Below are 27563 nucleotides of genomic sequence, written 5' to 3' on the forward strand. Positions count from 1 at the left end.
GACAAATGCAGCCACACTCCAAATGGTTTAACTTTAGGATGCACATTTAAAAGAGGCTGAGATATGTTTAAAAGAAGCTGAGTGAACAGAACATCTTTTCATACAAGTTTGAGAATTTTTTTTCAGACCTTTTTTAGCAAACCTTTATGAGGCAGCTATGCCAGTCATTGTTCTCATCAGCGTCAGTGGCTATCTTCTAGAATAAACTCAGTGATAACTGTGTAGCCTGACTTCACCGATTTATTTTTAACTGAAGAATTTTAGACTGCCTCAGTCTACTTATCTGAGACATAGCTTTCTTCCTACCCTTTAAGTGCTAAAACTTGAACAGCTTCTTTATTCTTCAGTGCCAAATGACGCAATTTCTGGTGTATGATGTTTGGCGGTCATTCTGCCTGGCAGCGCAAAGCTGGTGTCTGCAGTGCACCCACAGCTCTTACTGCCACCCTTTAATTACAGAATGAATTCTACTTCAGTGTCAATCATCCTTATGCCTGCATTTGAAATGCATTCCTCAGGTTAGGGATGTTGCCCATCAGGTGTTGGTAAACTACTTCGCATGCTTACCTGACCCTATAAATAACACAATCCAAAGGCTAAGTGAGTATATACTGGAATGATACAAGAAAGATATCAAGATCAACATGAAAATGGCAATGTAGTGACTTACAGGAACTGCAGTACTTGTTACTTTCTGCTGATCATTCATTGCAACTTGAGTATATTTAATATAAATTTACGTTGTCTCACACACAGCCATAGAGATGGCTGTAGCTTTATCATACAAAAATGAGCTTTACCTGGCTCCAGACATGTTATCATTCTCTAGCTGTCGGACGAGGAGCTTGGCTATGGCTGTGAAACTGTTGCTCATGCGGTAGATATCTCTGCTCTGGGTGCCCAAGATGCTTGAGAAAGTGTCAGTAAGACTCTTAATTTCCAGCAAAAGAATATGGTGAAATGAGTGCTCCATGTTGGCCAGCTGGTTCACCAAATACATCAGGCATATTCTGGCTCGCTCCTAGAAAATGTAAGAAGAGAAGAACAATTTTAAACAAATTAATTCATTGTTTGCTTGCGCAAGGGACATTTGCATGCATGCTGTTGATTAAAACGTCACTGGGGAATAGTGGCTGCCCCATGATAAATAACAAAAAGACAACTGCATCAAACACAGTTTATTTTTGTGTACTATTGACATTACGTTTATTCCTCTTGGTATTAACCCAGCCTAACTTTAGTACACCTTGTCACCCCTTCAGACCTACAGTCAGAGTCCATAAAGCGTTTTTGAAGGAGCCTGCGTTGCTCTAGCGTGGTCGATCAGCCTGGGTCAGTGATCACAGCACCAGCAGCAGACCTAGGTCCCCTTTTTCCTTTGATAAGCCTTATGAGTCTGGCCAAGTTACTTTACCTTCCCATACCCAGTTTCTTTGCCCTTTTTCTGCTTTATTCCTTGTTGTTTGTGGCAGGTAAACTCTCTCGTAAGGGGGCACACACCCATGCACGCTGCTCAAGTTCACAGGATCATTTGCCTGAGGGTCTTTTCGCTCGTGTCTGAACCCAACCTGTTGCACATTGAGCTTACACAGGTATTAGCAGAGACACAAACGTTAAAACCTGCAGGCTCAATGGACCCCGCAGCTGAGGTCTGTGCTAGTTTGTGGCATTGTATGACTCACATCCAGCTGCAGTTTTGTGTCTTCATTACAGCCCCCCTGTATTAATGGGCTAATGTCCAGGTTTTTGCTTTTCCCATGTTACTGTCCACTCCATAACTGCAAATAATCAAGGGGCATCAGACAATTGCAGTGAATTCTGCGTATGACACTAGTTGTTACAACTAATTTTGCAAGGAATGAAAATTTATTTCTCAGACCATAAAACATTTCCCAATCATGACTTCCTTTCTGGAGCTCTTGGATGTTGCCGATTTGCTATGTTTAGCAATGTCGTCCAAAAGCCTGTTGTCACCAGTGCTGCACAGACCGAGCAGGACATCTCCAGCACAGCATCAGCAGAGGAGTGAGGTGCAGTGGGCAAGAGCCGGGGGACTATCAGAATCTCTCTGCGCTAGTGGTGAGAAGTTAAAACACCTCATAAATCACATGGTTTCTCTCCTTTCTTAGCAATTCATTTAAGAGAAACACTCAGATTAGACCTGTGACTAACACTGCAACAAAGACACATTTAAAATGAGATTTTGTTTTAAGATCTTATCACATCCGATAAGGTGCTGTCTGGCAAGTTGTATCAATCACTGCCAATGCACTGAAGTCTGATATGCCCTCTGTAGCCGAAGTTTTGCTAGTCAGTTTTTCAGGGGGATGTGATCTTGCCAATTTATCAGTGAGATTGCATCCCCCACAAATTAGGATTAAAGGGGCTATTTCATATAATAATATTAAATATGCAAGGATTTTCTAGCATAGATACTTTATCATCTCTGCTTGGCAAAGGCACACAATTCCAGTTCCAACTATTTCTGTATGTATGTGTACAAATTCACAAACTAAACCAGAAATCCCAAAGGTGAAGAAATGCATTAGAATTCTTCTGTTATAAGTGTATCAGGTCCCAGAGTCCTAAAAATCTCTAAGTGGGAAAAGCAGCAGGGAAAGCAGCAATTAACTTAGGAGCTCATATCAGATCTTCCACTGGGGTAACTGGGTATGTCTCTGCTCAGCAAAACCCACTTGGTACAGAAATGGGGAAATATTCTGCTTTTAGAGCTTGCGATGAAATGCAAGCAAAAGCAAAAATAAAAAATTATCTTCTTCCCAGAATATTAGCAGAAAAGGAGAGGAAGTTGTGTGCCATACATGTACTCCAAACACTGCGGGGCAATAGCATTATTGCCTTTTCTCTTCTGGGACCTCATAACGGGAGAGAAAAAATTGCTGAAAGTTTGATTCTAAATACAGCTGGGCTATAAAATACATGGGGGATTTTGGCAGAACATGGCCTGAGCATCACAAGACAGACATTTTTTGAAGAGAAAGTCAACTTATTTCAAACAAAAAAGGATCTGCTACACCGTAGCGTGACAGAGATAAATGAGAAAAGCATATCAGACAAATTGCTTCCCTTCAGCCATATGAGGAAAAACTACAGCTACATCCTCAGATGGGCTGGGGTGGTGTGATGGAATGAGCCTTTCTTTTCTCAATGGCTTAAGAGGTTGACTTTTTGGTACATATTCACTAGTTTATTTGGAAGATGATCCTCCCTCCAAGAGATAAACACAGGCTCAATTAACATTTAAAACACATTTTTGTTTCCTAAACAAACTGTGCAGCAGACTAACTGGAAGAGAAGTTTTGACCATTTTCATGTCACTTTGATCCAGCTGGACTCCAGCCATGCTGAAATGCTTCGCCTGGAGTGAAGTAAAAGAACAATAAACTACTGAGTAATATAATGTGTAACTGTTACACAAAACAAAATTGCAGCAAAATAATTCAACATGAAAGCAGTCATTATCCCTGCCACAGTTTTTATCCAAAAAAATTTCAGGCAGCCTCTTTGGCTGGGCATAACCCATTGTTATTTTAACAATGCTTATTTTATGCATTCATGTATTTTTTATAAGCATCCCTTGCATGTTATAACATTGTATCTGCCAGCAGGTGAAGGTCTAAACCACAAGCAATGAGGTGTGGCAAAGTATTTTGCTTTGTCTTAAAATCAGGCTCAGAAGACTACAAAAGAGATCACAAGGCTTTCAGAAGTAACTCCGATTTCCAGTTGGTTCAAACATAACTGATGGCAAAAAAATATCCCAAACCCAACTATTAAAATGTTCAATTGACCTGTGCCCCAAGATGGTGTTTTGCTTTGCACAAATTTATGGTTAAGGGACAAGGTCTGATTTCAACTTCGCCTATGAAACTGTCACTAACATCAACAGAAGTGGCGTGTGCAAACAGGAAGGCAACCTTTAAATAAAAGGATCTCTTTTCAGCCAAACCTCTCATCTCTCCAGGGGTCTGTCTGAACTGCCAAGGTGGAAAGAGCAGTTCAGGGAAAGCATAAGAAGTTGTTTCTAGAAGTAAGCAGAAAGGATTTTCTGCTCATATTTGCATTCTGTACCATAAAGGGTCAAAATATCAGTAAACAAAATTCCAACACTACCATTGTCGATCCATTTCCCACTTGTTTTGCTTGGCCAGGAAGGGGATGCTGGTTCACGTCTAAGTAAGATCTAACAGCATATCTATAACATGGCTCCAGTGCAGGAAAAGGAAGAGGGGGAGAAGTGACGAGAGGTTTTCAGGAAGGCATTGCCGCCACGGTGGGCTGTGAGACACCACCATCAGCAACAGTCTACAGGGACCATTTTGCTGCTTGCATGATTCTACTTGGACCTGATCTAAATACTGGGTACACTAACACTTGTAACTTCGCAGTTACGCTTGTGGATCAGAGAACTGTTTTAATTCTTTCTCGTGGGTGCAATCATTGTTATATACTGAGCCTTTAAGATCTGCCCAGCTTTTATGATGCCAGCTGTTTTCCTGGTTATTTTATCATAGGTTGATTGTCTGTGTTGCAGTGAGTGATGCCCCCGGCATCAGAGAAATCCAGTGGTATTTTTTTTTTCCTTTCAAGAAGCCTGATCTGCATGGGAGCATCCAGACACGACCTGTCTTCTCTTGGCTCACAAGAGGGTGGGGGTAAATTCTGCACAAGGAACCACCAGAGTAAAGCAAACAAAACCTTTACAAGTGAACAGGAGGACTACGGGAGATCCACTGTGTTACTAAATAACACAAGATCCACAAGGACCCTTCAGTCACCACATATGGTCTGATGCAACCTCAGGCAATTGTGGACCAATGAATATCCCACTAATAGCTCCTCATATACCCTTCACCGCAAAACTGCAGGCCACAAAGCACTCAAGTTCTCCTGGGCTAAATAAAATAAAATGAAATAAAAATTCTTAGGGCAAAGAGACAAAACTCACAAATAGAAGGTGAGAGAAAGATCATCAATTATAATGTCTGTGAAGGGAGAACTTGCTATGTGAAAACATTCAGGTGATGTGGGGCAGCAAAGCACATCCCACACCACAGAGAGGCAAAAGCCCCATGAAACACAAGCATTCCATAAGGAGAAAATGGGAAACTTTAACACACACCCCCAGCAACACTATCATAACTTTTGCACCCAAAACAGTGACTTGCCTTGGCTCCAGCATGCAACTCCCAGCCATCACCCAAGCATATTTTAAGGTTCTTTCTGTACCATTTATGTCAGAGGAAATTACTGAACTGGCAGTGTGGCAGTGCAGGAAGCACATCCAAACCCTTGGAGAACACCAGCAATACAGACACACTGCTCCCCTGCCAAGGAAAGGCAGGAGACACCAGGTCTTCCAGCAAAGAGCAGTCGTGCTGGCAGAAGTGGCTGCCCGATTCCTTGCAGGCAGTGCTGGGGCACCAGCAGACTGCAGGCAGTGCCTGAGACCTCCTGCTCCTCAGGCTACCCCAAAGCTCCTGTATACTGTGCTTGGGCCTCTCCTCACCTGGAAAGCTTGCCTTTGTTTTCTCACCAAAATGTACTCCCTAGCTGGAGGCACAGCCTCTTTCTGCTATCCTGGCTCCTCTGCCCAGAACAAAGGAGACAGGACAGGAAACAGGGGACAACCTCCAGAGAAGGTCCAGTGGTTATGTTCCACAGGGTATGTAATCTGTGTCCGGTGACAGAGCTGTGCCAGCCGGACACGGATGTCAGTAGTCTCATGGACTGACAGAGTTCAAACATGATTGCAGAAACAAAATCCAGCCACTGGAGCACTGGTAATCGTTAGACATTTCAATCAGGGAAGATCTTTCATAACTCAGAATTATTCAGCAAAATGGAAAGGAGAGGAGATATTCATGGAAAGTTCGCCTCTGCCAACCTTTACACGTTGCTTTTCATATTGAGTGAAAGGTCTCCTGGATGTCACTAAAACTGAACCTACTATAAACAAATGAAAAGCATGCCATCTCCAGAAACACGCAGTGCTTGTGGCGGCAGAGCAGGCTGGAATGCAGTCAGATGCTATGTCAGCAGCTTGCAGCTTCTTATTAAAATAAGATATGACACAGGACAATGCCAGTTACTCGACACTTACACGAGAGATTGAAAATTAATTATGCAATGCAGGCTTGCCCAGGCTGCCTGTGTAACAGTAGGTGTGGGCATCTGCACAAACCGACAATTAAAAAATATAAGGAGAAAATGTTCTGCAAATAATTTCATCCTAAACATTACTGTAGTCCATAATTTCCACAATATATGGAATGCATGCCCAGTTGGGTCCTTGCTTAGTCTTGGTATTGATATAAAACAATAACAACAAAAGCAAAATAAATCCAGTCCCTTTGAAGTAGCAAAACACAGCAGAAAAGGACCCTCAGAGGGTCCTGAAAAGAGCCTGGGAAGAGATGGTTCGACACACTAAAATACAGACTCTGAATTAAATCCTTAAATTCTGATCCCAGCTCTGCTCATTTGAGGATTAGATAGTTCTAAGCTGCAAAGCTTCTAAACGTTGACTCTTAAGTAGAAAATGCAGAATTAAATGTGGTCACCTGCAGTCCTTATAAAAGTAAATTTTGCTTGGGTGATGTAAGTAAACAAGGAGAGAACAGCAAACATCATTTGGCTCACAGACTCCAATGTGATTTTGGCTTCTCCTCCCCATCCCCTTGCAACAGAAATAAGATTTACAAAGCCAAACCAAATCTGGTTTGATTCTTACAAGATAAATTTTGTTTTAAATGAGTATAAAGCTCAAGATCAGTAGAAATAGCAAGTACAGTGCCTTCCTGTGCTGCATCCACAACGATCAGACACCCATTGTCCAACCAATACATTCTCAAAACTAAGTGCTAACAGAGAAAGGTTTTGCCTTATTGCAAGAAGTGAAATAAGACTTGCATGACATCCATCTGTGCCAGGGAACAGGAGAGAAGAGGAGCTGCCCCAACCCTCTGCTCTTGCCCCACACAGCTTCTCCCTGCCTCCCATCAGGCTCCCCTGCCATGGCCAGGGACACCTTCCACTAGAAGGATAAAGACAGGTCAAAGCCCTGTCCAACCTAGGCTTGAACACTGCAAGGCATAGAGGATTCACAACTTCCTTAGGCAAATCTGCCAGTGCCTCACCACTCTCACAGTAAGGAATTTCTTCCTTAGATCTAACTTAAACCTCTCCTGTTTAAGTTTTAACCCGTTACCCCTTGTCCTATCACTACAGTCTCTAATGAAGAGTCCCTCCCCAGCATCCCTATAGGCCCCCTTCAGATACTGGAAGGCTGCTATGAGGTCTCCACGCAGCCTTCTCTTCTCCAGGCTGAACAGCCCCAACTTTCTCAGCCTATCTTCATACAGGAGGTGCTCCAGTCCCCTGATCATCCTCGTGGCCCTTCTCTGGACTTGTTCCAACAGTTCCATGTCCTTTTTATGTTGAGGATACCAGAACTGCACACAATACTCCAGGTGAGGTCTCACAAGAGCAGAGTAGAGGGGCAGGATCACCTCCTTCGACCTGCTGGTCACGCTCCTTTTGATGCAGCCCAGGATACGGTTGGCTTTCTGGGCTGTGAGCACACACTGAAGCTGGCTCATGTTCATTTTCTCATCAACCAACACTCCCAAGTCCTTCTCTTCAGGGCTGCTCTGAATCTCTTCTCTGATCAACCTGTAGCTGTGCCTGGGATTGCCCCAACCCAGGTGCAGGATGTTGCGCTTCGCTTTGTTGAACTACATGAGGTTTGTGTTGGTCCATCTCTCAAACGTGTCAAGGTCCCTTCCCTCCAGCATGTCGAAAATATGCTTCAAATTGCATCACTGATCCTTCATCATTGAGCAAAGCTGTTGCCTGAATGCATGACAGCTGCTGGCAAGCTGCTGTACAGGGGCATAGAGCTTGACCCCTCCAATAACATCCACTCCAAGATTTAAGAGACTGACTTTGGTTAGGGGCCAAAAGAAACTACTTTCTGGAGGCAAAAGCCTCTCTGGAGATTCTCCAGTGACCACTGTCATTGACGAGAGCACATTATTATCTGTATCTAAACAAGTAAATAGATGAACTGTCACCCTAAAGGCAGAAGATGAATATATGGAGGATTTTCCCCTGCAGAGCAAAATGATGCTACTTCTCCCCCCCTCCTCCCTCCAAACTGGCCTCCAGTGGAGTCAAAGGAAGGACAACCAAAAAGTCTGATTCAGAAATGCAAAACCAACAGCCTTTTTGCTGACAAACTCCAGTTGACTTAGTGCAAATTTTGCCTCAAGGATCACTGAAAGGACATGGAAACTGCGGGATTCAGCTCTTTGCTGAAATAAATTATCCAGGTTACCGTATGGCAGGCACCAGTGCCACACTTCAGCAATTGGTTAGATTTATTGCATACCATTCATTTTCTGCTATATAATTGAGTTTTGCCATACCCATAAACATTTGAATTACTTAACAGAAACTCTTTGAGTTCAGCAGAATTTTTTTTTTGCCTTTAGAGAACCATGATTTGAGGTGGAAGGAAAATGTCTAGTAACAGTGGTGAAAGGAACATAAGCTCATACCTGGGAATGAAAATAAAATCTCATTAAAGGCCATGATGTGCCATAAATAAGTTTAAGGAGTTTAGTATTCTCAGGATACCCAAGGTCTTGAGCAATCAGGCAGTTTACAAGCTCATGGTGGTAATCTCCTCCAGGCTGTATTTTTAAGAGCTCAAGAAAGCAGGATAAGACAGGTCTCGTTGGAGTCTAAGGCATTTCCCAGTCCCAGCAGGACAGGGCTAATATCAGATCTTCATGAGTGTCCTGGGTTCAGCTGTAACAGTTACTTTTCTCCATCTTCATAGCTTGTACAGTGCTGTGTTTTTGTCCTTAGTCTGAGAACAACACTGGTAACACACCAGTGTTTCAGTTGTTGCTAAGTAATGTTTGCCCCAACCAAGGACTTTTCAGTCTCACGCTTTGAAAGTGAGGAGGGGCACAAGAAGCCAGGAGGAAGCAGAGGCAGGACACCTGACCCAAACTAGCCAAAGGGTATTCCATACCACAGCACGTCATGCCCAGTATATAAACTGGGGGGAGTTACCTGGAAGACCCAGATCACTGCTCAGGTCAGGCTACATATCGGTCAGCAGATGGAGAGCAATTGTATTGTGCATCACTTGTGTTTATTGTTTTCTTTTCCTTTTCCCCTTTTACTTTTATATTCTCTTCCCTTGTTATTTCCCTTATTTTTATTATTGGCAGTAGCAGCAGTGCTTTGTGTTATACCTTAGTTACTGAACTGTTCTTATCTCAACCCGTGGGAATTACATTCTTTGATTCTCCTCCCCATCCCTTCAGGAGCAGGGGTAGAAGAAGGCGGGGAGTGAGCGAGTGGCTGTGTGGTTCTGAGTTACCAACTGGGCTTAAACCATGACAATGAGTAGCATCCCTTGCTGCTGGGTACACAGGGTTCTTTGGGCTGCTTTTCAGAGCTGGTATTATGGGGAGGGCAGAGAGCTCTGGGACCTGAGAGCTGCCTGGTGGTTTCTGCATGCACAGTGTGTTTGGGTCTGTTCATGGCACCTGGATTGGGTGAGCATAGCTCCTGCATCCAGACCGCACAGCTATGACTAAAGTTCAAAGCTACTAACTTTAGTGCAAATTCATTACACTGCCATGAAATTCTCATAATTCTTTAGGAGTTAGTCACTATAAATCCATTTTAGGCATCACGTTCCCATTGGGTTACATCTCAAACCAAGATTTTCCTGTGACAAAGCTTAAGCCCAGCATTACCATGGAGTGTTTTCATTATAAAGACGCTTGTCAGAAGTATCCAATTAACTGTGCCTACAAAGCCAAAATATCTGGATTACACTATACAAGGAAGTTCATATTTCACTGCACAATTACAACATTTCTGAAGGTTCAGTGCATCTAAAATATGATATCATACAAAGTGTGTGCAAAAGACTTGTTTCCTTTTCTCTGCCTTTAATTTCACAGGTAGGTAACATTGCAACCTAGCTTAGCTAAGCCTCTGGAATAATGACAATCATGTGCTTTTATCAAATGGGAGGTTTAACCATTCCATAAAAAGAAAGTTCATATAAACAGAATATACACATGCACAGAGATACAGAGTAAATAATAATAATAATAATTTAGATACTTATCTTTACAGTTATGAGAATTTAAGTAATCTTTTTTTTTCATGCTCATTACGTTCTTCAGAAAGTTTCATTCCTTCCCATTAATCTAAACCCTATTTCTGCAGAGCCCCTTTACCCCTATATCAGCCCTACCTGATTGTTCCTTGGTTAGAAGGCAGAAGGACAGTCTTAGTCATAATAAATACCACGTCGGATTTTTGTGCTACCTGCTCTCCTAGCCATACTGATAGTACTATAATCTAAACCTCTCATGGTCTTATGATCAAGAATATGTTCTGGTAGGTTACTCGTGAAGAAAGGAATACTTCAATGTACAGAACACATGATAGAGAAGAAAAAAACAGCCAAACAAAAAGCCACACACAAACTACCCCAAACAATCCAATCCAAAACTACTCAACTTCTTTTGGTTTTGACCTTACCTCATCAATATGTCCAACAGCTCCAAAGATCTTTGCTGTTTGCCCAATCAAACATGGAAAACTCTCACCAATTTCTTCCAGCATCGGAAGAAAAGCGGCTAAGGCTGTTGGCTCATAGTTGGATATTTCTGTAAGTATGTTTAGAATAATGTCACTATGGTTAAGGTCTCTCAAGTGTCTAAATAGAAACGGTATACACTCTTTCAGCACCTATTAAAAGAATCAGAGAGAAACAAGTTGTGAACATATTTTGTAGCTGTGAACACATATAACCAAAAGAAGTACTGTACATCAGAGTGGTAAAAATAAACACTAGACTTTGATTTAGTAAAATAGTTTTCCACCCTTGCTGACCTTTGCACAGAGCTATTGCTGAGGTCAATCAAAGTTCAGCTCAACATATGGAATAAGGGTAACTGTAGCCTTGAAATAGTGCAGTTATGCATATATAAGTAAGGAAATACCCCATTGTTAATAAAGACTAAAAAAAAAATAAAAAAAACGCCAAACAAAACAAAACCTAACCTCCCCAAATATTTCCCTTGCTCTGGGCCAAACCTATACTTTATTGATTAAAACAACGTGAGACTTGGCCTTCTCCAGTGATACAGAAAATTAAAGCACTAGCTGGAATTTTTGGTTTCCACTGGAAACTAAACGTGACAAGGTTAATAGCTGGAACAGAGGTAAAAATTTGAGGAAAGGTCCTCATTGAATACAAAAAATGCTGTAGGCCAGTTGTCCTTCCTTGTAACAGCACAGTTTTCAAGTCTTTAAAATTGTCTCACAAACAGGACGTGGTATGTACAACTATCTATTGAATAATTATCTTTCAGTTAAACACATACGTACACTCATGCTCCTCTGATTCAGTGAAACTATTTCATCTGTGTAAAAGATGTTTCAACACAGAAATGGGGCATAAACTGACCCATTCTTCCATAATTTTTTTGAGGATGATCGGTTTTAGCAAGTTGATACCTATCACTCAGGCAAAATACCTCAGGTGGGTGGCTGAATAAATTGTTAGTAGTAATAAATGATAATAATAGACTACAAAACTACTTCAGATGTGTTAGAGCCCTGCAATTGTCAGAGATACACCCCAGACCCCTCCAGCTGACAAATCCCTCACTTCTGAAAGGAGCTGTGTTTCCTCTGGGACTGTGTATTACAATAAAGTTTCCTTGACTATCTAGATACTAACTACTATTGATTCTTCTTTTCCAAGGCTGTTATGAATTTCATAAATTCACAAAGCAGGTAATTTTGTGCCTTGTTCTAATGTGCTGGGTGCTGTTAATGACAGGCAGTTTTGAAAGCACAATATATTTTGCCTTAGATAATTATTCTCCATCTTACTTCTTATCAGTTCCTAGCTCATTTTAATTTTCCTTGATATGCAATTTAATACAGTTCATACAGTCTAACAAAAACATAGTCATGGGAATTCATGCTCAGCTGAAAGAGAAAAAGCTAAAAAAGATGAAAACAGTTCTGGTTTAACACAAGCATTTTTTTGGTCCAGCAGAGTCATTGTTATATTCTTTAAGATTAGATGGAGAATGTGGAATGGAATTAAAGAATTCATGGAGAATTAACGTAGGAAAGCACTATCATGCATGTTACAGGACTCCTCACTGTTTGGAGAGCAGCTAGCAGACAGACCTTGCCCAGTCATCTGAAACAAACTCCTCCAAAAGGAGTTGCAGTGTTTAGCAATAAGATATTCCAAACACAGCTTTACCCCAAGTTCCTTTTTCCTAGCCACGGTCTGGAGGAGCCTGAGGAGATGATGTTGTTCAGCTTGACCCAGCTGAGCCATCAGTGCCACTAGCTCCCTCAGATGGAGGTTTATCGGCTGCGGTTGCTTCTCGTACAGAGCAGGCAGGACACGCAGCAGCATCGAGTTCCCTGAGAACAGAGCAAATGAGAGGCCAGTGACTTGATAGCAAGTCAATACCCTACACCTGAAGAGCTCCCTGGAAAACTAGCACACACCTGCAGATACCAGTTTTAAAAGAACCATCAGTACAAAACCAGGAACACACAGAACTCACAGTAGAAAAACATACACTGGGCCAAGAAGCTCAATAAATAACCAAAAATGAATGAATCATTGCATGTATAACAACGTGTTAAAAAAAAAAAAGAGAAAAGAAAATAAAATCCTATAAATTAGAATTTCCATTCTCCAGTATGATATGATGAGAAGGTTGCTTAAGGAGCTTTCAGATTTGGATGATATTCTGTTGAGTTCTAGACTAAACTAAATGCAATTTAAATTAACAAAAAAAAAAAAAGAATGTAGAAAACACATAAAAGCCATCTTTCTCCTTTGTTGAGATCTGGGCTTTCAAATTAAATAAGCAGCATGTGGAAAGAATAGTCAGCTATTAAGAGAACTAAACAGGCATGACAGTAAATTTGAACATAAATAGTTAAGGGTGCCATTTCCAGGAATAGAAAGGAGCCAGAGAGAGTCAACTGCAGACAAAGATATGCAAAACCCTCTGTCACACATTTTCTTAAGATGTCTGTGCATAACTCAAATTGAAGCCCAGGCTCATACCAAAATATATAACTTCACATTGCTGTACATGCCTGCCTCCATATATTTAAGTTTCACTTGAGCAACATATGGAAAACATCTGCCTGTTGCAATGCAGTATGGCTCCTTTTTTTGTGAACTTTCGAAAGTCCTTAAGGTCTCTTTGGATTTGGTTTCCAATAGGAATTAGCTCTCTGGCCTGCTGCTTTTTCTCCCATTTAAATCTTACAATTTTGGAAGATCCTGCTGCTTTTTCTCCCATTTAAATTTTATGATTTTGGAAGATAAGCAGGTCACTTCATGGATGGTAGAAAAAAAGATATAGGGGCTCAGACTGGACTACATTGTGCTGTTACCAGATACAGAAAATGAACCCCAAGACACTGTTAGGTCTTGCAATATCACCCATCACCTCTGAGGCAAGTAACTAACTTATAATTCATTACAGGTTCAGACAACTTTTAGTCAAAGAGCTTGTAATGATCCCTAAGGGGTTCTTAAGCTTTGGAGGAGTGCCTCCACACTATTCAGGCAGCCACATTTCTGCATTCTATCCTGAAGCATTTTTGCTGCTTGAAGAATCATTGGCTTCTCTTTGAAGGCAACTCTGAGCCTTCCACACAGCTGATTCAGCACTAAAGGCAAGGTTCCCACCTACAGTCCCATGGACATGGTGAATTTCTGTCTTATTCTGTTCTACAAATAAAGCACAAAAGCCAGTTGCAAAGGAAAGAGATTTGCTGATGAATTACCTAAACAGATTAGCAAACTGTTCAGTTCTGGCCATTTTCTAGCCACATTCTTTGTGTAAATCTCTTTCTGGTGTTACAAGTCAATCTGTATAAAAAAGTGTTACCGTTTTCACAAGTGTCACTACCGTACCACGGGAATCCTGTAAAGCACCAATTCATCCAACATTAGAACTACAACGATGAGAGGATGTATTTACTTGAACTTTTCTAGACTCATACCTGAGTTTGAAATTGAAAGCTTTTGTAACTGAATACACTAAAAATTTTCTTCTCCAGCTAATTTAGTGTGTACAGAAATAAGTCCTTCCTGTGCACTTGCACACGTTTAGTTTCCACTGGAAATTGTTTGCCCATCTGGAACACACTCCTCAATCTCCAGTGGAATTTTAGCAATAGTAACAATTGCAAAAGATGAAATTCCCATGTTCCTGGACAGGCAAAATTCATCTGAGCTGAACAAAGTGTAGAGGAAAAGAATTCAGCCGAGAGTAACAAACCCTAGCAGCTTTAAACAAGAAAAGACTCTCTAACAAGCCACTAACCTGAGACATGCTGTTGCCTAAACTGGGATGTCACAGATCAGAAGGTATCTGGAAAGTGAGACTGATTATTCAATCTGAGAAAACAAGCATTTGAAGTCTTGGATGTATTAGAGGACTGATGCAATTTTACATGACACAACATGACAGATAGCATCCATGAAACTTCTCTGAACAAAAATACTCCACACAAACGCAAATTGGGGCAGTTTCCTACAGCAGACATTCCTGGGTTTATATTCACTAACCAAGAGAAATGAACAGCAAAGGCAATTTAGAAGCAACTCCATCACTTTGGAGTGACATTTAAGTGACCTCACTGACATGGAATTGCCTTTAATTGAATAACCTGCATTGAATATTGAATTTAAATGTACGAACCTGTAAACAGGCAGATACCACAGTTTGTATCTGTTCTTCATATAACTTAAGAAAGGTCAGGAAGCACAACCCAATTCACTATTTTCTTGTATTTTCATGTTTCAAGTTGGCTCCCAGTACCTCTTGCCATCTGTTTGTCACACCTTTTCAGTTTCTAAGGGGTTTACGCACATGCAGCTCACCAACCTTTTGATCTCAGAGCTTGTGCAGTCAGAAACAATATTGAGCCTGTTCCCAAGTAATTCACTTTTTTCCAATCTTGCTTCATCTGTCTAAACTGAGAGCTTGAAAAGTATGCTTGTTGTCTGAGAATGGAAAAACATTATAGTCAACTCCTTAATTACCTCCTTTCCCTTTTCCTTCCTCACCCCCAGTACTTTCAAGATTAGATTTTCTCAGACTTTCCAAGCAGACCACACACTGGGAATTGTGCAATTTAGGCAGAAACTAATGTACAGTTGGGGACATTTGATGGCTGCAAGTCAGGCAGGGAGGAAGCACATATGGCAGAAGCAAGCACAACTGCATGCTGCAATGGTGCCAGTGCCCCCCGGCTGCCCCAGGACCGTGCTCTGGGTGTGCTTTGGCCATACTCCCTCTGCACATATGAATTGCAAATGTTGCCTTCAGCTCTGCCTTTGCTCTGCCCAGCCCAGCAGCAGAGTGCTTGTAAAAACCACTCTGCAAACAGATAGCATGGGCAGGAGGAGCTATACAGTGGTGGTTTGACATTCACTCCAAATTGAGTATTCAAAGATAAAAGCCCAAGCACTAAGACTATTTTTTTCCCCAGAAGGACTCAAGTTGGGCACATACATCCTCAAAAACATTCACCTCTGCTTTATCAAACACTTGAGGTTTGTAACATATTGTGTTGACATTCTTATTTATTATTTGTGTTCGCAGGAGACCAGCTGGAGGCACCACAATGGCAGAAATTCCATACACACATAGGGTGAAACTGCGATGGCGTGGCATGCAGGAATAGCATGGTACCGTGGCTCACCGTCCAATATGTGGGTAGCTCAGGTTTGCAGAAGCAAAGCTGTGTGCTAGGAGGCATCTGGTACAACATTATCAGATTCTCAGCAGCCTTCTGCAGCCACCAGAGCAGTGTGCTGCTCCAGGCTGTATGGAGCAAGCCTGGAGGAGCTGGGGAGCAGGCAGCTCTGGCCCTACCTGCCTTCTCAGCAAAAGGTGACACCTGCAAAGCGCCTCTTGGCCCCACTGCAGGACAGGCAATGATTGAGGCCACACACGCCATCTCTGCTGCTTCATGCAGCCATACCACCTGCTTGTGGCCTGGATATCACAGGCAGAATGAGCAAGAAAAGAAGCACATGGCCCTCTTCACACATTGTGTGTACAGCGATAAAGGGCAAGCCCTGAGACTCAAATGGAAAGGCAACACAGACTGCAAGTTGGATGGAATTGTGTGGTATTTTTACTTTTTTTGCTATTCTCTATTTCATAGCCCATATATAATTTGTACAATGTTACACCTAATCTTACCTAAGCAATGCACCTCTGAAATAATTAATGGCCCATGGAAATAAAAAGATTTCCAGAATTTACAACAAATTAACACCAATACCAATAATGCTTAGCACTAGACTAATGTCTAATTCAGGAGTGCCTTGGTTTCAGGGGTTTTTGTCAGAGTTAACAGAAACAACTCTAATCATGCAGCTGCTAATCTACACATACCCCAAACAAATACTAGTAGTGATGTATCATCCACATAGTTAGGATGTTGTTATTGGTAATTAGGACTAGAAAAGCAAAGTGCTAACAAGCTGTCTTTACGAGTTCTCCTTCACTTCTTAAAGAGTAAACTGTTAGTACGTAATAGAAGTTTCTATGCATAACTATCAAAAAAAAAAAGCTACAATATTTAGTTAAACCATACACGTGTATCCAAAACAACACCAGGTATGTTTATTTTTTTACAGATTTCCTCCAGAGTGCTGGCGCATACCAACTACAAAACGAGTTTGAGGAGAACACTTTCCTTTTCACAAATAACACAGAAGAACATAACCAATGCAGCCAGTGCTTGTAGGCAGCAAACTCTGAGTGATTCCAGCCCCCACACTCACCCTCGCATTGCTGAACATTACAGCAATCTGTTCTCGGAGGGGAAGAGGTAGTTAACAAGAGCAGCATTCCCCGTTTCTTCCCCTCTGCGAGCCAGTACATCTCCCCCCAGTGCAAACCTGAAAGGCTGGAATTGAGCAAGCTGCACGCCCCCTTTTCCTCTCAGCCAAAATCAACAGTGAGAAGTGCTCTTATTACAACACTGGCACTAGCACTGCTCATTCATTCAAGCTGAGGCGCTCGGAGCGTTTGCTAGGGGCTCACTGCATCTCACTCGCAGTCTTGTCTCTGCTGAAGTCTGACTTGGACTCGAGCTCCAGACAGCACAGCTATTTTCAGGAAGCAGCTAGAGAATGCTGCCCCAAGAAATACTTCCTCTGCTTACCCTGTTCTGTGTTTTCAGGGCTTCTGTTTCTGTTCTGGATGAAGATGATGATTATGATCTCATGTATGTGAACTTGGATAATGAAATTGAAGGTCCAGTTCTTGGTACTGAGGAAAGTAAGTAGATTTAAACTAAATTTGTGTTAAGTGCAGATTTGCATTATTTGTTGCCTAGCTCTTGTAGCAGTTATTGTTACAAACATTTTTTCCCCAAAGGAAGAAGCATCTGCTTGTACCAGTAGATTGGTATGGACAGCAAATGCTAAAGCACTTGGATGGTGTGTCTTGGAATTTTCTTTATATTCTTTATTTTTTAGGCTGCCTGAAAAAGACTGCCGATGATACTTAGTTTTAGAATTGCTATAATATACGCTCCTTTACTTTTCTGTTTTGATGTAGAGGGAAATACATTGACAGTCTGGAGCACATAAGCCTTGCATGAAGCCAGATTTTGTCAAATACTCCTGTTTAAAAATGTAAGTACAACATCTGTATCTCCCATTCCAGCTGTTTCATGTGACTGCCAACGAGAGCACACCAAATGGGACAAGCTCTTCATCATGCTTGAGAACTCGCAGATGAAAGAGAATATGATGTTGCAGGCGATGGATGAGATCCTGAAGGTGGACCTGCAGACCCTGAAAACAGAGCTAAGCCAGCTCACCACCAACCTCGCGGGTACCTTGGACACAACAGTTGAGAAAGTCACCTCCCACATTGTGTCACAGGTAGAGCAGGCGCTTGTGAGTAACAGTGATCCAGCTGGAGAAGCCAAGAGGCTTCATGAGTCTGAGCAAGGAAAGCTTCTCGAGCACATTCTGCTGCTCAGCCACAATGTGTCCAGCAGGCTCGGCCAGCTGGAGAGCTCTTGGCTGAGGAGGTGTGAGCTGGAGGCTCAAGAAACAGCTTTTCATCAGGATAAATTCAGTCCTACCAGAGGAGATGATCCCATTTTGAACTCCCTGTGGAAAGAGCTACAGCAAACCAGGACTGAACTGAAAGCATCACAGAAATGGGTAGCTCAGCACTTACTGCCAGGAGGTAAGCCCACATGTGCTATGCTTTACCAGAGAGCTCTCTTTCGTGGCCCTGTTGGAACATATATCCTATAAACACCCTTCTTACACATCTTCCTCTGCGTTTGATTCCAAAGCGATCTTACGAACAGCACAGCAGCTTTGGGCAGTCTGCACACATATGGAGAAAACCTATTATCTGTTCTTTAAAAAGAGGTGCTGAGATTTTCAAATGTGGGATCAAAGAAGGGTTTAATCAAGGAAGGCTCCCACCTCTCGCAGGCTGTTCCAGACCAAAATGGTTTCCAGAGAGCAAGAAATATATTTTAAACATACAAATTATATTCTTTCACCTTTTACCTTCCCAGCTGGTAACTCCTTCACATATGCAGTAGTAATTGAGCTCTCCTGTTCTCTTCATGCATGTACCCACTCCTTCTTCTTCCTAAACTAAACATTATCTCCTCACCAACTCCAAATGCCCAAGAGCAGAGTGAGATCTGAAGACACACTGCTGATGTCAACCAGCTAAGCATGCTTCCCGCAGCAGGGAGGGCACATTTGCTGCATGCAACTGTCAGGACAGAATATTTCCTCAAGCATGGAAAAATTAGTAACACTGTGGTATTGTTTGGTTTTTGTTTCTTCTTCCAAAATGCTTGCATTAGTCAGCAGGCAAGGCGGCCATAGAAAGATGAGCTCATATCTGAAATTTCATGTTGTTTTTTCTGTGCAGTGTAACATTACACCCAAAAAGCAGCTACAGCAACTTGGGTATGGCAGAGCAGCCCCCATCTATTCAAAATGTGAGTGTAAAATTGCTACATGCCTAATATAATCATAATGATTGTAACTCTACCTGTCAGACAGCTCTCACTGATAAATTTTAACATGTCCTTAATGACTGTATTTTCCACAAATGTAAGTTACTGCAGCTTAAAAACCCCACAGAAATTCACACTCGCAGGATCCCACATTGCATATGCAAATAGGAAGTTGGTGGGGTTACACTAACCTCATCACCAACCCTTAGCAGCACCACCAGCGTGAGCTCCTATATGGATGAGCAAGGAGGATGCTTCTTGTAACTGCTAAAGCAAAGGCAACAACTTACACAAGCCACTTACAATATATACTCAACATAACATTAGTTTACGTCAAAGTGTTTAACAATCTAATATGAATCTGTACATTCATGTAGGTCATGAAATCAGCTTTATAAGTAAATTACTTTTATTGCTTTATTTGTCATAAGGCTTTAGTAATGTTTGCATTACAGCAATACTGGGGGGTAGATCTTATACCGTATTCCTTTCCTCCCCAAACACATCTTGCCTGCCAGAAAGCATGATCTCATTATCTCTCTCCTGTAACACAGCCAGCCTTGCAAACAGTTACTCAGTGCTAGGTGAGAGTAACAAATTTGATCAGCATTAACAGTCTCAGTCTCATCAGTGGAAATCCAGATTATTTTCATTGGTTCCCACATGGTTTTATATAAAATGTTCATAGTTTTTAATTTAAAGGATATATTTTAAATACTTCCAGAGCGTCTCTCTGGAATTTTTTTTTCAAGGGAATTTTTAGCAACTGACTTTAATTTCTCACATCTTGAATTACTGCCAGCCATACTCTTGAGAGATTTTCTAATCACACTTTTTGTTCTTCAGTGAGGCTGGTTTTAATTTTACTTAGGCCTTGATAATAAAGCCTGAAAGCTTGTTAATTAAAAGCTTTTTCACAGTGGTGTTCTTAAGTGGCATTTTAAGGAGTATCCAACAGTTGCTCACTGACCATGCCCCTCCTCAAAAAACTAATGAAGAAACATAAAATCTGCTCAAAATTTAAAGGAAACAGTCTGCAAAATAACACAGCAGCACAATCCTGAAGGACACAAAGAGTCCTTCATTCACTGAAGCAGAAATTTCCACACACATTTTAGACATTTTAGATCTTCTAGCTTTTTTAAATAAGAAACAGACCAGCCTAATTGTAGCAGGGGGCTGCTTTCAACCCCCACCCCATCACCTAGACTGTATATGCATAGACTATACAGCTAGGGAATAGTACACAGAATACCAAAAATGGCTTGGGTTTAGTGACCATCCGTTACTTTTCCGTTTAATTAATTTTTCTTAGTGCTTTTAACTAATTTCTATTATCCACATGTTGATTAGTTGGAGCTGAGAGCTGAACTACTTTAAGAATATCAGTCATTTCCTACATTTCCTGTGCTTAATCAGTGCATACAAAAATCACCAACCAATAGCCCTAAAGGCAGACCCAGGAATGGGAGTCATTATAATAAGCACACATCTCAGCATGCTCCTGCTAGATGTTCCCTGTGCCTGCTCTTCAGTAGCCTGTGTCCTCTTCCCCTCTGCTGCCCAGTTAACCATGGGACATCCACAGGACACAGCTGTGGTTGCTGCTCAAGCCACAACTACCCAGTGCTCCGTTTCTCAAATCTGACCCTGCTTCTCCAGCTGCATCAGCAGTTTCACGCTGCTGTCCCAGGAATGACACAGTTACTAAACCTGCTGTTTGATAGACCACTGAACCCATCCCCACACTACAATGCTGTTTTTATCACTCTGTACCGAAAAATAATACAGAGGCTAAACCATGACCTAAATGAATCAGAGAGACCTATCGAAGATAATTACCCAATATAAAGTGCTAATTTCTCTAGGTGATCCAGCAAAAGAGCAGCTCTCCTAAGAGGTATGTCAGAGCAGAAGGCACCTGCCTCACACAGACCCTCAGGGTATTGCAACTTCCCCACGCAAGCACCAGGGCAGACAGGCAGCATTAAATGTAAATAAAGCTTTGCACAACCTATGTAGAAGACGCTACTGTTGCAATGAAGGAAGAGCTAAGCCTTGTTTCTGCAGCCTGATTAACCCCTAGACCTATTGCTATAGTGTTAGACCTGACAGTTTCTTCAAAGCATCCTTTAGGATCCCTACATGCTGCTGGATAAGCTGAGCTCTCAGCCCCCTTCGAAAAGCCCTGAAGTGGGCATATGTCAAGGGTCCTAACTACATGTGTACAAATAGACTAGTTTTTATTTACCTAACAATCTTTCTAACTTTTCAGGGTGTGAAACAGCAATTCTATTCCCCATGCGTTCAAAAAAAATATTTGGAAGTGTTCACCCAACTGCTGGAATGACCCTTCGCTCCTTTACTGCTTGCATCTGGATCAAGGTGACTGAGGCTTTGAACAAAACTATCATCTTCTCATACGGAACCAAGTTAAACCCATACGAAATCCAACTTTATCTCAGCCAGGAGTCTGCAGTGCTTGTTGTTGGTGGTGACCAGCACAAGTTAGTTGTCAAAAACGTAGTTGTTCCTGGGAAATGGATCCATCTCTGTGGCACCTGGAGCTCAGAGAATGGATCTGCATCCCTGTGGCTGAACGGAGAGCTTACAGCCACTGCCTTGGACATTGCTGATGCTCATACCATTCCAAACGGAGGGATTTTTCAGATCGGTCAAGAAAAGAATGGCTGCTGTGTTGGAGGTGGATTTGATGAAGCTTTAGCTTTCTCTGGAAAATTAACTGGCTTTAACATGTGGGACAGAGTGCTCAGTGCAAAAGAGATAGCAGCACAAAGCGGAGAAGATGCATGCAGTATGAGGGGCAACATTATCGGGTGGGGAGTCACAGAAGTTTTGCTATATGGAGGAGCCCAGTACATTTCTTAAATTCTGGCAAGGCAGTTTCTGAAGCAGCAAACCTATTTTATGAAGAGTTGAACACCAGTCCATGCAAGTAAACATGTAGGAGCCCACATTTCTCCAATTCCCAAGGAAGATTAGCATTGCAAGTTTACGAAAGGAGGTACTGTAGATACAGGATTTTATCTCTGCCTGCTGCTTCAGCAAAACACTGAAAAAACAGTACATCAAGGCATGACATTGGAAAAAGCTGTTCCCGAGCACAGATGACTGCTGTCTCTCTAGCACTGTGTTTTCTGATGTATAAAAGTGCCACTGTGGACATTTCGGAGCTGAATAGTGCCCCTGGCATACCTGCCAAGGCAAACCTATCCAGCTGACCAGCCTTCACAGAAGGATGAACTCCTTCCAAGCTCTTCCAGTCACTGAGGCTTATAGTACTAATGTGAATTGTACAGAAGAACCACATAAACCACAAAATGTGTTTATTAATCATTGTTAGTAATTTGTAGACTGTAAAAAATCTAGCTCATTGTTTAAAACAATATTTATGCCACGGGTTGACCTAACATATAAGAGTGATATACCCCACCTTAATCTGATGCCACATTTGGAGAAAAAGCAGCTGTATTATATTGTAAATTGACTTTTTGATAATTTTATTGAAATTATTTTTGTAAAGTTGTTCTGTAAATAAAGGTACTTTATTATACTAAAACTTTCCATTGTTCTTATGAACTGAAACTCTGAAACTAAGTAAGTACAAATTGGGAATTTTTCCATATTTTGTACCATGCAGTTTTAGCTGCCAATAGAAACATAAACATCTCATACAAAGGGAAAGACCTCTGGAGGACTGAAATCCAAGCATTAGCCAGAGACAGCTTTAAAGACCCTTCATGATAACAATCCCTCTTGTGAACGCTGCCATGTGCAAGGATCTGCCACTCTAGTTCTCCCATGTGGACATGGTCACTTGTACAGAAGAGATGCTTTGACATACTGGCATGTGTGCGTTGGAGGCTGAAGAAAGGATTGGTTTTGACCAAATAAAAAAAAGTCAGTCAATACCCTTTGCATAATGTTGGCCATCTGAGAAGGACATGCTCCGTTTTAATATACATTTAGATACCCAAAGTAACCAACTTGTTTGGTGCTAACAGGAAGTTTGTACAAGGCTGATTGATGAATGTTTGGTGGCAGCAGGTTTCTTTTCTCACATTCACAAGCTTATTCAAAATCCAATAAAAACATAGGGCTGGATACAGTGCTAAGAAGCAGATGCAGAGAGCCAAGATTTTGATGGTGATTTGTATGTAAAGAACAGAGCAGAAGTAGAAATGATGAACAGTTGTTCACTGGATATGTTATCATTTATGACAAGAACAATTATTCACTACCTGCTGAAGCCTCTGAACAATTTATTGTTGAGAATGTCTTATTCAAAGCAATTCTCACTCCCACTGGAAGCAGCATACCTTTCTGTTGTATTCACATGTTTCTCTTTCTCATTCTGTACAGATGTCCTAAGAATGCACTTTGAAAAGTTTCTTGACATGTTGCTGCTATGCTTATTCCCAAATACGACGCAGCTACCAGATCCTTCCGCTACTATACAAAAGTAGTAAGAAAAAGCTATGAGAAGGTAATTTCCACTTTACTAAGCCATTCAAAGGGGCTGTCCTTCATACCTAAAGTTGTATGACCTGCTCCAAAGTTTTGGCAATGCTGTTTTTTTAAGATAACTGCTCCAATTGATGGAATTTCTCCTATTACCCTGTAATAAAAAATGTGTCTAAATTATAAATGCTTAGTATGACAAAAAATCCCTTACTAAGTTGTAGCTGTAGACAACCTTAACTACAGAACAATGAAAGATTACCTTTGTGCATCTCATTTCAGTCACAAAACAGATCTCCAGAGCTACAAAAGATACTTGATGTCCCAACACTTGTGTAAGTGCAAAGACACTCCCAAATCCTCTTTCCATACAGTGCCCTCCAGTAAATGAAAACAAATGTCCATGAAACAAAGCAGAAAAAGCAAAATCCTCAAAAAGATTACCAGAAGTCCTTCCTGGTTACTTTTCTTACTGTACTTCATACCTGAAATGCTCTTTCTTGGAAGTAACCTTTTCCTGTCTCTGTTCTGCTTTGGCAAAAGACCAAATGCAAAGCCAGTCCTCTCATTCTCACTGGCTCAGCTGGAAAACTCTCTTCAACCCAACTGTTTTGCTATTCCTTTATCACTATTGTAGACTAGCAAAGCTTTCACACAGTCTACCCCCTCCTGCCCAGCACTACAAGTCATCTCCATTGGCATGCTTCTCTCTTTTTTTCCCAGACTAACTATATTTTAATTCATCAACAGTTACTTTGCCTGTTTGGGAAACCCTGTAAAATAGTATTTTGAGGGAGTTTGGGCTCCAAACATGAAAAAGCCACTGCAACCCTGCTCTTTCACTGCAAACATAGAAATGAAGGAGCAAGCACAAGATGTGCATGCCTGGGATATGCTACTGAGCCCAGTTTTGCTCTCTAACAAGCCTCTCCGAATGCAACATCCACATTCCTTGCCTAAGCTCCTCTGGAAGGTTGAGCAGCAGTGGAAGTCTCAGATTACAGCAACAACTGCAGGGTAGGTTTGCTGCTATTCACTGGAATTGGGACTAAATCTGCCCAATCCCTTATGCTGATGGAAGGTGTCAGCACAGGGCCTGTCAGCATCAAGAGCATGGTATAGACGCTTGCATGTTTAGAAGCTGAGTTCACACTAACTGCAACAGAGTAGGTAAACACTCTAAAGAGCTCTTTTTTAGCTAATAAGATAAGAAACTAATTATTCAGCCAGACAGTTGCCCCAAGTAATCAAAAAAATCCAGTTAGCTCTCAAACACTCCCAGGCAGCAGGCCAAAGTCTACTATCAGTCTCACTGGTGCCATTAGGCTGAGCCATGTGTGTGCATCACCAGAACAGGACTCTTTGTCTCCACACTGCTTTCTAAATTCAGCTTTAGCAGCTTTATCCTCTTGCTATCCTTCTCCCTTCAGCAAACACTCAGTCTTTGAGCGCAGCTCTTAGCCTGCTGCAAATCAAATTTTCATGCCTGAAGTACAAATTAATGTACAGTGCAATTAAACCACTATGCAAAACAAAGCAATTTGACTATTCATAGTGCCCTCTTCCAGTCTGGAATTTCCAAACCTGATGTCCACAGCAACATCTGCTGGTAGAATAACATTAATACACAAAACTGAGCAGGCACAGTCATGATAAAACCTTCAGTTGTGGGTAGGTATTACTTTCCCAAACCTATGACTATATCAAAAAACCTTTTACCCTATTAATAGCACTGAGTTAACAAGTGGTAATGCACAATGTTAACAGATAAATACTAACATCACGAGTCTTAAGAGTTATCCATGTGGCTTTGAAAATTGTTAGCAATATTCTGTTGTTGGACTCTACCTAATCAGTATTATCACATAGCTCATACATATTTATCATGTTTGTCACACATTTGTTCTTAAACAAAGCAGACAGAAATATGAAAACTCTTACCATAATGTCATAAGGACAAAATTACTTTCTAGCTTAGCTGTCCCTCCATAATACACTCGATTATGGTGGTTTTTTTAATAAATACAGAATGCACACATTTAATTTGGGTGATTAACATGTTCACAGCAATGTTCTTGGAATAAAGAAAGAGCTGCTACCTGTACTTGAAGAAGTGATTTTACTATCACACTAGTACTGTATTGTAACAAATACCATGAACTTTACTACTTCAAATACACTGGACTTCCTTTTGTAGAGGTATGAATATTTTTGGCTTTCTAAACCACAAAAGTAAAATATACAGAGCTTAGCAACAATATTCTTTGTAAAGCTAATATTGCAGGCAAAATTAAGCACTACAATCCTTCTATATCTTACATCTGACTATTTTGCCACAGAATGGGATTAATTTCATTCCCATCTATATTTTGGGGTATCGTCAATGACACCAAAAGAAAGGATAAGAGCCTGACAACTAGTGTCTCACATCATGGCTTATAATTTGCTGTCCATTAGTATAGTATACTAAGAAGTACAGATGTGTTTTCTGCCCTATGGGTCATCCAATCTATAATGAAACTTCCATATTCAAGAAGGTTCAGTAAATTCACATATTCTCAAAAGGTCTCCTTTGATACAGTCTGGTTTCACATTGTCTTAGATGTTTGCAGATATGTCCATATGTCTGCCTTATACATGCCTCATAGATGTTTTTTTATGTAGCATGTTAAATTGTATATATGCCTAACTAAGCTAATGGTGGGTATGCTGCAGGACTAAAACTAAAAATCTCAGTGCGTTCATACCTCGAAGGACACTGTTGACAATGGTGTCTGTGTGATCAGCCAGCAGATCTGCTTTAGCGATTGCAGCCAAGGACAGATAACTTGACATGTTTCTGCACAATTCCTTATTGCCCCTCTGAAGAAATTTCACTGCAACTGGAACAGCTAAGGCCATTACTGGAGGTCGGTTGTAATTCTGTAAAAACATTGAAAAGCACTGAAAAATAAGGAGCTGTAAAAATTATTAAAATGAAGTTTCATGCTGAACAGAGTAGAAAAACAAAAATCAAAACAACAAGGAAAACAAGAAAAGAAAAAGTCAAGAAAGGTTATGTTTTCGTAACACTACTGAAGGCATGTTCAAAAAAACAGCAAGTAAAGGAATTTAAAACTAATTCACCAGGAAATGCTAATGACACACCTATTTTTGACTTCTGCAAGAGGAACAGAAAATACAAAGTGCACTACTTAAGTGCTAATTGCTGTAGCGTTTCTAACAAGACATTTTGTGTTTGGTGCTTTCAGAGAAGACAGCAGAAGCTGTATCCATCATCCACACAGAGTAGGTAATTTTCATCCCAAAGCATAGCAAACACCTTGGAACAATCGCTTGTGCTGGTGACTGGTAAATATTGCCCCCTGCAGTAGGAGAGGCATTGCTGCTTTTTGTTCCTGCGTTGCAGCATTCTGCCCCATGCCCATGTCCAGACCCAAGTGCAGGCTCAAGGCTCAGGGAAACAATTTCAAGCATGGGTAAATCTTCCTCAATGGAAGTCACAGCTTACCTTATCTAAACTGAAGTGTGCTACTACTCTTGAGTTTCAGCCTATCTTTATGCTGACAGAGAGTACATGAAGAAAGGACCCCTCTGCCCAGAACAGGATCTCACGAAAAACCACTGGACTAAATCAAAGGCAAACTGGTCAAACAAGGAAAAAGAATATTGCATGGGTAAGTGTACTTGGAGACTTGCTCACAGGGTAACAGCTTTAGCATTGACTGAGTGATGTCCCCCAGGGATCGGTGTTGGGACCGGTCTTGTTTAATATCTTCGGCGCTGACATGGACAGTGGAATTGAGTGTGCCCTCAGCAAGTTTGCCGATGACACCAAGCTGTGTGGTTCGGTTGATACCCTGGAGGGAAGGAATGCCATCCAGAGGGACCTTGACACACTTGTGAGGTGGGCTGATGCCAACCTTATGAAGTTTAAC

The 27563-nt window shown here is 41.3% G+C and overlaps 2 protein-coding genes across 13 annotated transcripts in view; one reads left to right on the plus strand and one right to left on the minus strand.

Annotated features, from left to right (window-relative positions):
• VEPH1 (ventricular zone expressed PH domain containing 1) overlaps positions 1-27563 on the minus strand; it is a 100644-nt gene that overhangs the window by 48501 nt on the left and 24580 nt on the right. For 10 of the 12 annotated variants that reach the window (XR_009961664.1, XR_009961665.1, XM_062603044.1 and 7 more), the window contains 4 exons: positions 26373-26547; positions 12347-12513; positions 10600-10809; positions 801-1021 (listed from right to left, as the gene is read on the minus strand). Coding sequence is in view for 9 of the 12 variants with exons in the window: in XM_062603044.1 (XP_062459028.1) it covers positions 801-1021; positions 10600-10809; positions 12347-12513; positions 26373-26547 (773 nt within the window). In the remaining 3 variants the exon portion in view is untranslated. Of the gene's footprint in view, positions 1-800; positions 1022-10599; positions 10810-12346; positions 12514-23372; positions 23783-26372; positions 26548-27563 lie in introns of those variants that run through there. The other 2 variants (XR_009961666.1, XM_062603052.1) reach the window with 2 other exon arrangements.
• PTX3 (pentraxin 3) lies at positions 16999-22723 on the plus strand. The gene is made up of 3 exons (XM_062603066.1): positions 16999-17420; positions 17811-18344; positions 21419-22723. Exons 1-3 carry the CDS (start codon positions 17273-17275, stop codon positions 22030-22032), a joined length of 1296 nt encoding a protein of 431 aa, XP_062459050.1. The 5' UTR covers positions 16999-17272; the 3' UTR covers positions 22033-22723.

This window comes from Pezoporus occidentalis, unplaced genomic scaffold, assembly GCF_034315485.1.
Source record: "Pezoporus occidentalis ecotype Australia unplaced genomic scaffold, CSIRO_AGI_Poc_V1 ctg8, whole genome shotgun sequence".
Taxonomy (NCBI): Eukaryota; Metazoa; Chordata; class Aves; order Psittaciformes; family Psittacidae; genus Pezoporus; species Pezoporus occidentalis.